Source organism: Rhinoderma darwinii, chromosome 3 (assembly GCF_050947455.1).
Source record: "Rhinoderma darwinii isolate aRhiDar2 chromosome 3, aRhiDar2.hap1, whole genome shotgun sequence".
NCBI classification, from domain to species: Eukaryota; Metazoa; Chordata; class Amphibia; order Anura; family Rhinodermatidae; genus Rhinoderma; species Rhinoderma darwinii.
The window spans coordinates 171,475,681-171,493,228 of NC_134689.1; the positions used below are offsets into that span (position 1 = coordinate 171,475,681).

General features: G+C 39.9%; 1 protein-coding gene across 1 annotated transcript in view; it reads left to right on the plus strand.

Moving 5' to 3' along the window:
• PUS7L (pseudouridine synthase 7 like) overlaps positions 1 to 17,189 on the plus strand; it is a 47,908-nt gene extending 30,719 nt beyond the window's left edge. The window contains exons 7-9 of the mRNA XM_075857042.1: positions 9,206 to 9,486; positions 9,584 to 9,637; positions 16,802 to 17,189. Coding sequence (XP_075713157.1) covers positions 9,206 to 9,486; positions 9,584 to 9,637; positions 16,802 to 17,131 — 665 coding nt within the window. The 3' untranslated portion in view covers positions 17,132 to 17,189. The remainder of the gene's footprint in view (positions 1 to 9,205; positions 9,487 to 9,583; positions 9,638 to 16,801) is intronic.
• The last annotated feature ends 359 nt before the right edge of the window (positions 17,190 to 17,548 follow it).

The window sequence follows — 17,548 nt, forward strand, 5'->3', positions numbered from 1 at the left end:
ATACCTGCTGTTTCCGATCACAGCTCAATACTCCGGGACCCATTGCAGTGGTCCCACCCCGGCGATCGCTGCTATTGGTTAGTCAGTGACTACTAACCAATAGCAGCGATCGCATACATCATTTCCTGCCCCAGACCCCACATCCTGCCGTATCCGCCCTGAACTTCTCTGTTGGCGTTGGAGAGTTGTTCAGAGCGGTTGTGTCGGAAAATTGTGTTGAGAAAACTTGAAAAAAACTTACTAAAAGTACTTTTTTGTACTTCCCACTTGCTCCATCCACTTCCCACACCTGTCCTCCTCCTCCTTGTGTTCCCCTTGTCATCCCCGTTTTTGGTCAGTGATCTCCTATCACTGACCACTTCTTAGTCTTCAGGGCCACATTTTCTTGGTCCCTGTGGATTCTTTTTTTTTTTCTTTATAAAATACAAAATTTTTTTTTATTAAAATTAAAAAAAAGTTAGTTTAGAAAATTATCATCTAGCTAGTTTAGTATTAGGGTTAGTCAGTGTCAGGGAATTGTCATAAAGCGTAGTGCGGTTTAGTGTCAGGGAATTTAGCGTCAGGAATACGTCACCGTAGTTAGTTTTAGCGTTAGGGTTCTATCACTGTAGTTAGCTTTAGTGTCAGGGAAGCTCGAAATAATCTAGTTAGGTTTAGTGTCAGGCACCTGTCACCCTAGTTAGGCTTAGTGTCAGGGAAGCTCAGAATAATCTAGTTCGCTTTAGTGTCAGGGAATCGTCGATGTAGTTAGGCTTAGCGTTAGGGAAGTTAAAGAAAATCTAGTTAGGTTTAGTGTTAGGAGCCCTCACCCTAGTTAACTTTAGTGTCAGGGATGTCCACTTGTTCTCTAAAAAAAAAAGTTATGGGTAGCATCCTATTGCTTTTAGTTAAGGATTATTTTTTTTTCCTGTATACATAATACACGTGTCTAAGCACACAATTTACACGTGTCACACAAATAATAAAAGATGTCCCAAAGGTCATTTTCTGCCGAAGAGGCCTATGCATTTCTTGCCTCCGACACAGACTCGTCGGATGGTGGGACTCCTTTTTTTATTTGTCAACCTCCTCATCTAGTGATGAAGAGGAGGGACCACCTAGGAGACGTCCCAGGACCACCACCCGAGAGAAGTGACCCCATATGGACCCCCACAGCAGACAATTATGAGCCCCAAATCCTCGAGTATATGGGCAGTCCGGGGATCAAATTTAACACGGCAGAGCTCAGTGAGATGGAGTTTTTTAAGTTCTTTTTCACTGATGACTTTATAGAGCTAATGGTCTCCCAGACAAATTTATATGCCCAGCAATATGTTACTAAGAACCCCACATCATTTTATGCCCAATCCCACACATGGACCCCTGTAGACGCAGCAGAGTTGGGCAAGTTCTGGGGACTTCACTTGAACATGGGGCTTTTGAAAAAGCCACCCATTAGGACCTACTGGAGCACAGACATCTTATACCACAACCCGATGTACCGCATTGGCCATGTCCAGGATGCGGTATGAGGCAATACTTCGCTTCTTACATTATGCTGATAATGAGCACGGCCCACCCTGAGATGACTCCAGTTTTGACCGTTTGTATAAACTGAGACCCCTATTAGACCATTTCAGTGCCTGGTTTTCCCAAGCATACACCACCGAGAAGTGCATTTGTATTGATGAGTCTTTTTAAAGGGAGACTTCAATTCCGCCAGTACCTGTCGAGTAAGAGAGCTAGGTATGGCGTGAACACGCTATAGGGAAAAAGGGAACAAAGCGCACATAGTGCATGAGCCTGTAAAATATGAGAACAATTGGATAAAGGTGGTCAATTATGCTGACCTGATGTTGTTATGCTAGGAGCATAACATCCCATGATGCATGTCCAAGTTATACTTAGGTTGAGACAGTTGCAGCCCAAATTCCGGTTCGAAGATTGATAAAAATCCACTATGAAAATCCAGGAGATAGGGGGATAAAAAATGGAATATCCAAGGGCGCAGCTGTACTGAAAATTGCTTTTATTTGTACAACAACAACAACAATGTGTTTCAAGGCCGTACCGGCCTCTTCGTCAGGTTAGGTACAAGTACTTGTACCTAACCTAACGAAGGGGCCGGTACGGCCTTGAAACACATTGTTGTTGTTGTTGTACAAATAAAAGCAATTTTCAGTACAGCTGCGCCCTCGGATATTCCATTTTTTATCCCCCTATCTCAAGGTATGGCGTGAAGATGTATAAGCTGTGCGAGAGTGCATCAGGGTATACCTACAAATTTAGGATATATGAAGGGAAGGACAGCAGTATTCAGCTCCCAGAATGCCCCCCCCCCCTTACTGGGATTTAATGCAAAAATTGTGTGGGATTTGGTGCACCCATTGCTGTACCAGGGTTACCAACTCTACCTGGATAATCTTTATACCAGTGTCCCACTCTTCAACTGCCTCGCTTCCAGAAGTACTGCGGCATGCGGCACTGCTAGAAAAAAATCTGAGAGGCCTCCCTAAGACTCTGCTTGGGCAAACACTCAGAAGGGGTGGGAGCAGGGCACAATCTAGCAGCAACATATTGTGTGTCAAGTACAAGGACAAGAGAGATGTCCTTGTATTGACAACAATACATGGCCACACCAGTACCCATGTGCCTGTTTGAGGTACCAGTACAGAGACCCCCAAACCAGATTGCACTTGTCAGATGAAGTCTTGAAACCCTACAGCGCCATGTGGAAAACAAGAGTGTGGTATAAGAAGCTGGCTGTGCACATCATACAGATGGCATTGTACAATGTGTACGTGCTACATCGATGTGCAGGCCAGAGGGGAACTTTCCTGGAATTTCAAGAGGTGGTTATCAAAAACCGAATCTTTAGGGACCAGGAAGGGGGGGGGGCACCCAGTACTTCTGAAAGTGATGCCACACGCATCGTACCAGGTCAACGCTTTCCAGGAGAAGTTCCCCATACTGGCAAGAAGGGAAAGACTCAAAAGAGGTGCAGAGTCTGCTCAAAGAGGGGGATAAGTAAGGACACAATATACCAGTGTGACACGTGTCCCGAAAAGCCAGGGCTCTGTATGAAAGCCTGTTTTAAAATTTATCATACATCCCTTGATTTTTAATTTACCCCAGTTTTATTTACCCTGATGCACTCCGCACAGCTTATCCCCCTCATCTTTCCCTTTTGAGCCCTGCCATGTGCCCAGGCAGCTGATAACAGCCACATGTAGGGTATTGCCGTACCCAGGAGAACCCACGTTACAATTTATGGGGTGTATATCTCCGGTGGCGCATGCTAGGCACAGTATATTGGACACTGAAATGGCATATATATATATATATATATATATATATAAATTTCAAATCTCACACTGCACCATCTGCTGCGCAATACCTTTTAGACAATACCTGTGGGCTCAAGATGCTCACTACACCTCTAGATAAATGTCTTAAGGGGTGTCGATTTTAAAATGGGGTCACTTCTTGGGGGTTTTAACTGTACTGGTACCTCAAGGGCTTCTGCATTCATGACTTAGCACCAGAAAAGCTCCAGTAGGCCAAATGGTGGTTCTTCCCTTCTAAGCCCTGCCGTGTGCCCAGGCAGCAGATAACAGCCACATGTAGGGGATTGCCATACCCAGGAGAAACCACATTACAACTTATGGGGTGTATATCTCCGGTGGCGCATGCTGGGCATAATATATTGGACACTGAAATGGCATATATATATATATATATATATATATATATATATATATATATATATATATATATATATATGTACACCGTGTTCCAAATTATTATGCACATTGGATTTAAGTGTCACAAACATTTAATCATTTGTTTTTCAATTAAACTCATGGATGGTATTGTGTATTAGGGCTCTTTGGATCGTTGTAATTAATCTCAGACACCTGTGATAATTAGTTTGCCAGGTGTTCCCAATCAAAGGAAAACTACTTAAGAAGGACATTCCACATTATTAAGCAGGCCACAGGTTTCAAGCAATATGGGAAAGAAACAGGATCTCTCTGCTGCCGAAAAGTGTGAAATAGTGCAATACCTTGGACAGGGTATAAAAACATTGTATATTTCAAGAAAACTTAAGCGTGATCATCGTAATGTGAAAAGATTTGTGGCTGATTCAGAGCACAGACGGGTTCGTTCAGATAAAGGCATAATGAGGAAGGTTTCTGCCAGACAAATTAATAGGATTAGGAGAGCAGCTGCTAAAATGCCATTGCAAAGCAGCAAACAGGTATTTGAAGCCGCTGGTGCCTCTGGAGTCCCGCAAACCTCAAGGTGTAGGATCCTCCAGAGGTTTGCAAGTGTGCATAAAGGTATTATTCGGCCACCCCTAAACAATGCTCACAAGCAGAAACGGTTGCAGTTGGTTCAGAAATACATGAAGACTCATTTTCAAACCGTGTTGTTTACTGATGAGTGCCGTGCAACCCTGGATGGTCCAGATGGATGGAGTAGTGGATGGTTGGTGAATGGCCACCATGTCCCAACAAGGCTGCGACGTCAGCAAGGAGGTGGCGGAGTCATGTTTTGGGCTGGAATCATGGGGAGAGAGCTGGCATTCCACTTTAGGGTCCCTGACGGTGTGAAAATGACCTCTGCAAAGTACGTAGAGTTTATGACTGACCACTTTCTTCCGTGGTACAAAAAGAAGAACCGTGCCTTCCGTAGCAAAATTATCTTCATGCATGACAATGCACCATCTCATGCTGCAAAGAATACCTCTCTGTCATTGGCTGCTATAGGCATAAAAGGAGAGAAACTCATGGTGTGGCCCCCATGTTCCCCTGACCTCAACCCTATTGAGAACCTTTGGAGTATCCTCAAGCTGTAAAGGATCTGCCAGGCACAGCTTCGGGGTTAACTCCCAGAACTAATCAGTCAGCACCTGAGAATACATCCCTGAGACTGACTCCTGCTTCCACCATTCAGGCTGGCAGGCTTAGGAGTGGGAGAGCCTATCGTAACCTGGCCAGACTCAGCTAGCTCCCGCCCTCGGTCTATTTAAGCCTGCCCTTCCTGTCCCTCGGTGCTTGTGATTCTTTCCTTGTTGTTTCCTGGCCCAGCTACAGCTCCTGCTATTTTTGATCCTGCTCCATACAGACCCTGGCTTACCGACTACTCTTCTGCTTTTCGTTTTGTACCTCGCACACTCCTGGCTTGACTCGGCTCGTTCACCACTCTGGTTGCTCACGGTGTTGCCGTGGGCAACTGCCCCTTTTCCTTGCTTGTGTTCCTTTGTATGTTTGTCGTGCACTTACTGAGCGCAGGGACCGCCGCCCAGTTGTACCCCGTCGCCTAGGGCGGGTCGTTGCAAGTAGGTAGGGACAGAGTGGCGGGTAGATTAGGGCTCACTTGTCCGTCTCCCTACCCCCTGCCATTACACAAGCAAAATATCTATGAGGGTGGGAGGCAGTTCATATCAAAATCGAAGTTCTGGTAGGCTATTCTGACATCCTGCAAAGATATTCAAGCAGAAACTGTCCAAATACTCAGAAATTCAATGGATGCAAGAATTGTGAAGGTGATATCAAAGAAGGGGTCCTATGTTAACATGTAACTTGGCCTGTTAAGTTTTTTTTTGATTGAAAGAGCTTTTGATTTCTGTAAATATGACCTCCTAATGCTGCAAATTCAACAAATTACCATTTTAGTTCTCTTTACAACCTTTAAAATGTTTTGATCTCTGTTGTGAATAATAATTTGAAACAGTGCATTTTGAGTTTTTTACTTCTAAAAAAAAATCTGTTATTATTAGGAGATTTGTTCAATAAATTTTGCATTATACTCCAACGGTTGATGGCTTGAAGATTATACTGACTGTCATTTGCATCGACTATTTAGGAAAATCAGCGAAAAATAACATTTGCATAATAATTTGGAATGCGGTGTGTGTGTGTGTGTATGTATGTGTGTGTGTGTGTGTATATATATATATATATATATATATATATATATATATATATATAAAATTGCAAATCTCACACTGCACCATCTGCTGCGCAATACCTTTTACACAATACCTGTGGGCCCAAAATGCTCATTACACCTCTAGATGAATGCCTTAAGGGGGTGTAGTTTCCAAAATGGGGTCACTTCTGGTGGGTTTCTATTGCTTTGATACCTCTGGGGCTCTGCAAATGCGACATGGAACTCGAAAACCAATCCAGCAAAATCTGGATTCCAAAGAACACATATCGCTCCTTTCTTTCTGAGCCCTCCCATGGGCCCAAATGGCAGTTTATCACCACAAATGTGGTATTACTGCACTCAGGACAAATTGGGCAACAAAATGGGGCATTTTCTTCCCTGTGAAAATAAGAAATTTTGATCAAAACTGACATCTTATTGGAAAAAATGTCATTTTTTTAATTTCACAGCCCAATACGCGCTGTGAAAAAACTGTGGGGTCAAAATGGTAACAACAACCATAAATTCCTTGAGGGGTGAAGTTTCAAAAATGAGGTCACTATTGGGGGATTCCTACTGTTTTGGCACCTCAACACCTCTTCAAACCTGGAATTCTGCCTAAAATGTATCCTAATAAAAAAAGAGGCCTATAAATGCACTAGGTGCTTCTGGGGCTTGTGTTTTAGTCCACGAGCACACTAGATCCAAATGTGGGACATTTCTAAAAACTTCAGAATCTGGACTATACATATTTAGTAGTGTTTCTCTGGTAAAACCTTCTGTGCCACAGAAAAAAATTGAATAAAATTGAAATTCAGCAAGAAAAATGAAATTTGCAAATTTCACCTCCACTTTGCTTTAATTCCTGTGAAATGTCTGAAGGGTTAAAAAAAACGATCTAAATGCTATTTTGAATACGTCTAGTTTTTAAAATGGTGTGTTTTATGAGGGTTTCTAATACATAGGCCCATCAAAGCCACTTCAGAACTCAACAGGTACCTTAAAAAAAAGACTTTTGAAATTTTCTTAAAAATATGAGAAATTGCAGTTTATGTTCTAAGCCTTGTAACGTCCAAGAAAAATAAAAGAATGTTCAAAAAATGATGCCAATCTATAGTAGACATATGGGAAATGTGAACTAGTAACTATTTTGGGTCGTATAACCATCTGTTTTACAAGCAGATGCATTTAAATTCAGAAAAATGCTGGTTTTTCAAAATTTTCTCTACATTTTTCAATTTTTCACAAATAAATACTGAATATATCGACTAAATTTTACCCCTGACATAAAGCCCAATATGTCACGAGAAAACAATCTCAGAATCGCTTGGATAGGTTTAAGTATTCTAATTGTCTGTGTCTAACATCTAAATGTTGTGCTTTTTTCTAAGTCATTCATTTGTAAACTGCCTGAAGAAGGGGCCTCTGTGCTCTGAAAGCTTGCATATGGAACTTTTATGGTTAGCCAATAAAGTTATCATACCTATTATACTTTTGTCTTTTTTGACACAAAAGTATTTAACATTTCATACCACATAAAGTGAAATATGTCAGATTTCAAAAATGGGCTCTGAGCCTTAAGGCCCAAACTAAGCTGTGTCCTTAAGGGGTTAATTAACATAAACAATCTTTCATTTAGTTAGCATATGCTACGGTTTTACACTGATACATAAGAAGTTTAGTATATAGCAGGTTAGAAAGTATTCATCAAACTAGGAGAATGTAGGAATGTGCGCAGCATACTTTTTGAAATTATTTTTACAACTTTGAATATTATTTAGTTTTTTTGTGTTCTCACTTATGTGCTGTTTAAATTCCATAGTATATTTTTATAATGAATGTAGCTCTGGTTTTCCATTGCAGATCTCTAAATGATAAATGTAAATTAATGATAAAATTCTGCCTGCTTGCAGCCAACACTAGGGTTAGCTCACTGTGGACAGATTTATACTGCCACAATTGAATAAAAATGAAAATTTGTATTCTGTAATTTCTCAAAGCGACCCTCCTGTCCCCGGGACAACATTTTAAATATTATCAATATACAAACTCCAATCGCATTTATATTTTGGGCTAGGTAATGTTCGGCCAAACACCCTCCCATATAAAAAAACATTTCAGAAAAAAAGGAGCATATAGCCAGATATATATAAAAAAGTATAACAAATTGTATTACACATATTAGACAAGCATAATTTAAAATGGTAATATCACGAGGTAGTATAGCAGGATAGACTAGTCAAAAGCTGATCATAAAATAATTAATAATCTATGTTGTTGAACAGTGTCTACTGATGGAAGATAGTATACAATATATGGTTGACTATGTACATAAAGCAAACCTTCGGAAACCTCTCTAAGAAAATGCTCCCATCCCTAGTAACTCTCTGTAAAAAAAACTCTTTGATTAATGGCCAGTCTTACCCATCACACAGTGGTTGAGTGGGAAGACTTTGCTGAGATGAGTAAGACCGGCAATGAATCGGACTCTAGGAATTACTTAGATGCACTGGCATCTCCCTTGTGTTATTTACAGAGAGTTACTAGGGATGGGAGCATTATCTTAGAGAGGTTTCCAAAGGTTGCTTTATGTACATAGTCAACCGTATATTGTATACTATCTTCCATGAGTGGACACTATTCTACAACATGGATTATTAATTATCTTATGATCGGCATTTGACCAGTCTATCCTGCCATACCACTTACTAGAGTCTGTATTACCTTGTGATATTACAATTTTCAATTATGTTTATCCAATATGTGTAATAAAACTTGTTTTATATATATATATATATATATATATATATATATATATATATATATATATATATATATATATATATATATATATATATATCTCATGTGGTGGTGAATAGATTAATCAAATTTTGACTGTAAAGGAAGTGCTGCCTCGTATTTTTTGGAATATTGTTAGATATATATATATATATACTTTTTTATATATATCTGGCTATATTCTCCTTTTTTTCTGAAATGGTTTGAACATGCAGCCATTTTGGGATCGCATGCTCGGTGGTGGTCCCAGTGGTTGGACCCATACTGATAACACATTAATGAAATATTCTAAGGATATGCCATCAATTTGTAATCCTACAGAGCTCTTTTAGCTCTATGGCTGTGTAAAGCAAAACAGGGGATTTGGAGCTTTGTAACAGAAAAGTTAAGTAACTCTGCATTTTAGGCCATAAATAAAAGTATGATTATAGTTGATGTTTTACACTTAAACAAGTCTTCAGTCTGTCACTATTTACTCTTTTTATTTCAGAGGATATTAAAGGTACCCTTCCACTAATGCCAGCCTATAAAGTACGGGAAAGAATGCTGCTGCGGGCACTGAATAGATATGGGATAAGTGATGATGGATGTATACGAGGATGGCTCAGTATTCCACATTCTATGCGCATTTTTTATATCCACGCATATTGCAGCAAGGTCTGGAATGAAGCTGCATCTTATAGAATAGCTACTTATGGCTCAAAAGCTGTCGAAGGGGACCTGATATTTCACAACCAGGATACAAGTGAAACATCTTCACTGAGTGACCGGGTAAGTTCATGCAGTCTGTTTTCTGGTTGAAACATTGTATGTACTATATAGTTTCCATATTCTGTGCCATCTCTGACAAATGATTGGTTTTATACAGGTTCATATTGTGACAGCTGCAGAAGAGGAAGAAGGAGTATATTCTATACATCAAGTAGGTTTATTCATTTGATGGGTCGTTCTGATTCATGTGATTGAATTATTCCAAATGGCAGAATACTTACTCTGAAAGGGTTAACAGTTTTTGTTTTCTGATCCTCTTTTTTTTTTATTATTTCAGAGATGTACACATGTATACACTGGGTATATATGCATTATTTTATGCATTGTGTTCTTTCTCTCCCCTTCAAAAAGTTGTCATCATTATTCACACATTTATCCATTTTACTGTATGCATTTAAATATTAAAGAGATTACAAAATCGTGGCTGCTTTCTTCTAGAAACAACATCACTCTAATTCATGGGCTTGTGTGTGCTATTGCAGCCGAAATGAGGCTGAGCTGCAATATCAGATATAGCCTATGGACTACAGTGGCACTGTTTCCGAAAGTTTTTCTACATTCGCATAACGTCTTTAACCCCTTCCCCCTGCTTGCATTCTGGGCCCTAATGACCAAGCCATTTTCTAAATGTTTCCATTGTCACATTCGAAGAGCTATAACTTTTTTATTTTTGTGTCGACATAGCTGTATAAGGTCTTGTTTTTTGCGGGAAGACTTGTAGTTTTTATTGGTACCATTTGAGAGTAGATGCGACTTTTTGATCACTTTTTATCACATTTTTTTAAAGTCAGGATTAACAGAAAACAGCAATTCTTCCATAGTTTTTTATTTTTTTACGGCGTTCACAGTGCGGGTTAAATAATGTAATCGATTTATAGTCGGGGTCGTTACGGACGTGGCGATACCAATTTTTTTTTTATAGTAAATCCGTTTGTAAGGGGAAAAAGTGGGTTTTTCATTTATTTTTTTTTCACATTTTTTTTAATTAACTTTATTCAACTTTTTTTTAACTTTTATACTAGTCCCACTAGGGGACTTCACTATGCGATCCTCCGATCGCTATTATAATACACTGTAATACTTTTGTATTGCAGTGTATTATTGCCTGTCCGTTTAAAACGGACAGGCATCTGCTAGGTCATGCCTCCGGCATGACCTAGCAGGCATTCATTACAGGCAGACCTGGGGGCCTTTATTAGGCCCCCGGCTGCCATCGGAGACACAGACACTCGGCGATTTTATCGCCGGGTGTCAGTGGGAAGAGAGGGAGGGAGCTCCCTCTCTCCAAAACCACTCAGATGCGGTGCACGCTATTGTGCACCGCATCTGAGGGGTTAAACGGGTGAGATCGATACTTATATCGATCTCACCCGGCAGAGCAGGGAAGCCCCCAGCCCTCAGCTGCCTCTGGCAGCTGAGAGCAGGGAGATTTAACGGCTCCCTGCTCTGTTTACTTTATTGTAATGCAGCGCCGTGGAATGGCGGCGCTGTAGAATAAAGCCCATTAATAACCGCCGTGAAAAGGCTTATCGGCGGTCATTAAGGGGTTAACGCACTCGAGTAGGCAGCCGCAAAATAGGACATTGCTTGGGGTGTTAGATATTGTGCTCTGTTCCTGGTATTTTAGTAAATTTTATTAAGCATTCATTGCTGCTGTTGTGTCCTTTGGCTACTAATAATACATCTGCACATTTTACCTTCCTGTTTCTTATCACCCATGACAGCACCATGAGGGAGCGTCCACCTTCAAGGACAGGAAACCCTCCGGTACAAAAATGCGGAGCCTCCAACCTTTCCTCAGTGGTTTCCTGTCCTTGGATGAGGAGACCTGTGGTTCCCAGTTGCTATCCTAGGATCAATAGGGTATAGTAGAGGGATATTGTAACGGGCTGCAAGGCATGTAGCAAGGGGGATTTATTTTATTTTCTCGTACTGAAGAAAATTATACTTCTTGGTACAGGAAACATCTTTTGTAAACCATACCTGCCAAGATGGTTTTTATTGCTGTGGCAGTACCAGTGGTAAGCAGGGTTTGCCTGGACACTTCCGAATGACATCACGTCACATAGGGCCAAAATAAATAGTGGGGAGGAGCTACAGGAACAAAATCCAACTCCAAAATAGACACAAAAAGTTAGCGAGACCGCAGCACACACAGTAATGATGGTATCAAAAAAAGATGTCTTTATTTTACCATAAATAGCGAAGTTTCGACCCAAGTGAGGGTCTTTCTCAAGCAATAAACAAATTGCTTAGGTGCAGTTTATATAGAGGAAATGACATCACAACAGTGATTACAAATGCCAATGCAGGTGCAGCATAATTTTGATTAATAAACAAATACATCAATATAAGTACATTCATATGTAAATAAAACATACAATACCCTGGTAGATGGATAACCGGACCATCTAATCAAGCAAGCTTATAAAGTAGGTGATTCTCCCATTTCTTCCCCTTTGATATTACCCCACGAGCTGCTTTATCGCTAGCTCGTGGGGTGCTACGAGTGGGCTCTGTTTGGGTTTCCTTTAGCGCCTGTTCTGCTATAGACAGATGCTTACTGTTATATAGATCTATGGGTTGAGTATGTGATCTTAAAAAAGATTATACTATTATGGAATTAAATAGACTATACTTGAATGATCCTCCTCAATATTTTAATTTATGACATCTATTGTATAGTACATGACTTTTTGAGCTTGATATACTATGGAGAAAATATGACGGCAGATAAATAGTTAACTGACGCTACTTACTGTTTGTTTGGAACGTGTAGCCATGTGATCGGCACTCGATGACGCGACATGTTGTTTGCGGTCACGTGAGTGTGGTTACTAAGTAACGGCGATGTTGTTATGATGTGTACTGAATTCTGCGCATGGGCAGTAGGGACGCTGAACACCGATATACAAAAATTAAAAATCGATGAGTTTTGACAGCTTGCTTGATTAGACGGTCCAGTTATCCATCTACCAGTGTATTGTATGTTTTATTTACATATGAATGTACTTATATTGATGTATTTGTTTATTAATCAAAATTATGCTGCACCTGCATTGGCATTTGTAATCACTGTTGTGATGTCATTTCCTCTATATAAACTGCACATAAGCACTTTGTTTATTGCTTGAGAAAGACCCTCACTTGGGTCGAAACGTCGCTATTTATGGTGAAATAAAGACACCTTTTTTTGATACCTTGATTACTGCGTATGCTGCGGTCTCTCTACCTTTTTGTGTCTATTTTGGAGTTGGATTGGCTAAGACTCGACACTGCCAGACGCCCCCTGTGAATGCTCTGTGGGACTGGGAATGTGCTGCTGATCTCTCTCTTTGGAGGAGCTACAGGAAGTCACAGGCTGTGACGCATTGAGCCACAGCTTAGAGCCGAAGTTGAACACTAGAAAAGGCACCAGCAGGGGGCGTCCAGGCAGCTAACCGGGGTATCGCCTATTTAGTTAAGGCTGGTCTAGGGCAGATGATTGTTTTCCAACACCCTGACAGAGCTTTAAGGACCAGCATTATGAATAGTCCTGGAGAAGATTCTCAGGAATGCACTACCCTAGTGCCTATGGTACCACGGTATATAATATATAGTGCTGTCAAAAAGTATTTGCCCCTCACCCTATTTCTATTTATTTTTGCTAATTCGTCACATTTAAATGTTTCAGCTCGTCCAACTATTTTAATATAAGATAAAGACAAAACGAATAAACACAAAATTAATATTTTGAATGATTATTCCATTTATTGAGGATAAAGAATTATTGAAAACCTATATCACCCATGTGAAAAAGTAATTGCCCCCCTAAACATAATAACTGGTTGTGCCACCCTTGGCAGTTACAACTACAAGCAAACATTTCCGATAACTTGCGATGAGTCTTTTACATTGCTCTGGAGGCCCACTTTTCTTTGGAGGGTTTGGGGTTTTTGAGCATGAAGGGGAGTAAAAAACAGTGTTTTGTGTTTACTTGGGTTATCATTGTCTAATACTAAATGTAGTTTAATATATAAGAAACATTTAAGTGTGGCAAACATAGAAGAAATTGGGTCAAATACTTTTTGAGTAGTGCAAAAGTTTTAGGCAGTTGTGTAAAAATGCTGCAATGTAAGAATGTTTTAAAAATAAAATAGAGGTGTTAATAGGTTTTTTTGTCAATTAACAAAATACAAAAGTGAATGAACAGAAGAAAAATCTAAATCAAATCAATATTTGGTGTAACCACCCTTTGCCTTCAAAACAGCATCAATACTTTTAGGTACACTTGCACACAGTTTTTGAACTTGGCAGGGAGGTTGCTCCAAACATCTTGGAGAACTAACCACAGATCATCTGTGAATGTAGGCTTCCTCAAATCCTTCTGTCTCTTCATGTAATCCTGACAGACTCAATGATGTTGAGATCAGGGCTCTGTGGGGGCCATATCGTTACTTTCAGGGCTCCTTGTTCTTCTTTATGCTGAAGATAGTTCTTAATGACATTGGCTGTATGTTTGGGGTCGTTGTCCTGCTGCAGAATACATTTTAAGCCAATCAGACGCCTCCCTGATGGTATTGCATTATGATAAGTATCTGACTCTATTTCTCAGCATTGAGAACACCATTAATCCTGACCAAATCCCCAGCTCCATTTGCAGAAATGCAGCCCCAAACTTGCAAGGAAACTCCACCGTACTTCACTGTTGCCTTCAGACACTCATTATTGTACCTCTTTCCAGCCCTTCAGCGAACAAACTGCCTTCTGGTACAGCCAAATATTTTAAATTTTGACTCATCAGTCCAGAGCACCTGCTGCCATTTTTCTGAACCCCAGTACCTATGTTTTCGTGCATAGTTGAGTCGCTTGGCCTTGTTTCCACGTCAAAGGTTTGGCTTTTTGACCACAATTCTTCCATGAAGACCACACCAGTCCCACTGGTTTCTGCCAGTTCTCAGCTGATGGCTCTGCTGGATATCTTCCAGTTTCGAAGGGAAGTAAGCATGATGTGTCTTTGATCTGCTGCACTAAGTTTCCTTGGCCAACCACTGTGTCTCCGGTCCTCAACATTGCCCGTTTCTTTGTGCTTCTTCAAAAGAGCTTGAACAGCACATCTTAAAACCACAGTCTGCTTTAAAATCTTTGCCTGGGGGAGACCTTGCTGATGCGGTAGAACTAACTTGTGACTTGTTGCTGTTCTCAGTCTTGCCATGGTGGACCTGTGACATGAAATGGTCTTCGAAAACCTCACCTTTGTAGAAGTTTGGCTGTTCCTCTCCCAGTTTTAAGGCTCCTCCACAGCTGTTTCTGTTACAGTTAATGACTGTGTTTCAACCTACATATGAAAATGATGATTATTATCACCTGTTTGGTAGAATTGGTTAATCATACACCTGACTATAATCCTACAAAATCCATGACTTTGTGCAAGTGTACCTAGAAGACTTGATGATGTTTTGAAGGCAAAGGGCGGTCACACAAAATATTGATTTGATTTAGATTTCTCTTCTGCTCATTCACTTTGTATTTTGTTAATTGATAAAAAAAAACTAACAGTTCTACTTTTGAAAGAATTCTTACTGTGCAGCATTTCTCCATAACTGCCTAAAACATTTGATTTTGTGTTTTATATATATATATATATATATATATATATATATATATATATATATATACATATACATTACCGTTCATTTTGGGGTCACCCAGACAATTTTGTGTTTTCCAGAAGGCCCTCCCACAAGTTGGATTGGCTTGATGGGCACTTCTTGCGTACCATACGGTCAAGCTGCTCCCACAACAGCTCTATGGGGTTGAGATCTGGTGACTGCGCTGGACACTCCATTACAGATAGAATACCAGCTGTCTGCTTCTTCCCTAAATAGTTCTTGCATAATTTGGAGGTGTGCTTTGGGTCATTGTCCTGTTGTAGGATGAAATTGGCTCCAATCAAGCGCTGTCCACAGGGTATGGCATGGCGTTGCAAAATGGAGTGATAGCGTTCCTTATTCAAAATCCCTTTTACCTTGTACAAATCTCCCACTTTACCAGCACCAAAGCAAACCCAGACCATCACATTACCTCCACCATGCTTGACAGATGGCGTCAGGCACTCTTCCAGCATCTTTTCAGTTGTTCTGCGTCTCACAAATGTTCATCTGTGTGATCCAAACACCTCAAACTTCAATTTGTCTGTCCATAACACTTTTTTCCAATCTTCCTCTGTCCAATGTCTGTGTGCTTTTGCCCATATTAATCTTTTCCTTTTATTAGCCAGTCTCAGATATGGCTTTTTCTTTGCCACTCTGCCCTGAAGGCCAGCATTCCGGAGTCGCCTCTTCACTGTAGACGTTGACACTGGCGTTTTGCGGGTACTATTTAATGAAGCTGCCAGTTGAGGACCTGTGAGGCGTCTATTTCCAAACTAGAGACTCTAATGTACTTGTCTTGTTGCTCAGTTGTGCAACGGGGCCTCCCACTTCTCTTTCTACTCTGGTTAGAGCCTGTGTGTGCTGTCCTCTAAAGGGAGTAGTACACACCGTTGTAGGAAATCTTCAGTTTCTTGGCAATTTTTCTCATGGAATAGCCTTAATTTCTAAGAACAAGAATAGACTGTCGAGTTTCACATGAAAGCTCTCTTTTTCTAGCCATTTTGAGAGTTTAATCAAACCCACAAATGTAATGCTCCAGATTCTGAACTAGCTCAAAGGAAGGTCAGTTTTATAGCTCCTCTAAACAGCAAAACTGTTTACAGCGGTGCTAAAATAATTGCACAAGGGTTTTCAAGTGTTTTATAATCATCCATTAGCCTTCTAACACAGTTAGCAAACACAATGTACCATTAGAACACTGGAGTGATGGTTGCTGGAAATGGGCCTCTATACACCTCTGTAGATATTGCATTAAAAACCAGACGTTTGCAGCTGGAATAGTCATTTAGCACATTAACAATGTATACAGTGTATTTCTGATTAATTTAATGTTATCTTCATTGAAAAAAAACTGTGCTTTTCTTTAAAAAATAAGGATTTTTCTAAGTGACCCTAAACTTCTGAACGGTAGTGTCTGTGTGTGTGTGTGTGTGTGTGTGTGTGTGTGTGTGTGTGTGTGTACATATATATATATATATATATATATATATATATATATATATATATATATATATATATATATATATATATAAACCATGTTAAGGCAACCTCTTTTTTTCTGTAAACCATGGAGGAAAGGTGGGAGGCGGACCCTCTCTCATGGTTCTGACGTGGGTTCTGGAAAATCAAATTACCAATGAGTGTATTTATCATTATCTTTCTGATTTATCTTTTTATTCTAGGTAGTGCTCCCAATGCCAGGACACAGCATCAAATATCCTACTAATCAGGTTGGACAGTGGTATAGAGAGGCTCTTGCCAGTGCTGGGTTGCAGTCCTGTAAGTTTCGAGTTGGTACATTGCAGTTGAACATTCCTGGCTGTTACAGACATATAATAAAATATCCACATAATTTGATATGTGAACCTATTATAGAGATTGATAAGCAAAGTCTGGAGAAAGATTCTGAACATGCAACATCCCAGAAACCAACATTAAAGCTTTCATTTCAATTAGATTCCTCCTGTTATGCCACTGTTTGTCTCCGAGAGATGATGAAGTGCAACTTTTAATGCTCCACTATCTGTGACTGTAACTGTTATTAGATAATAAATAAATGGGTTTCTCAAATCTTTTTATACTGTGCTTATAGCACCAACGAAATGAAGGGCCATATGATGACATCCATTACCATCCAAGTCCAGTACTTATTCTAGAAGCATTTTGATTCTTTGAAGACTAGAACTAGGCACTCCGTAAAAAGATCAATAAAGGCACACATTTTTGGAAGGATCTATTTCCTATTCTTCAGTTGCCGCATTATTCCTTAATAATGCCACATTCCTTTATTACCTGGTGGATGTTATACACAAAAACACATTCTATGGTATTCCTTTACATATCTTATTAAAACCTGACTTTCCTTTTGAATGAGATATTACAGATGACACAGAGCTGAATTAGTAATTTCTATTTTTACATTTTTATTG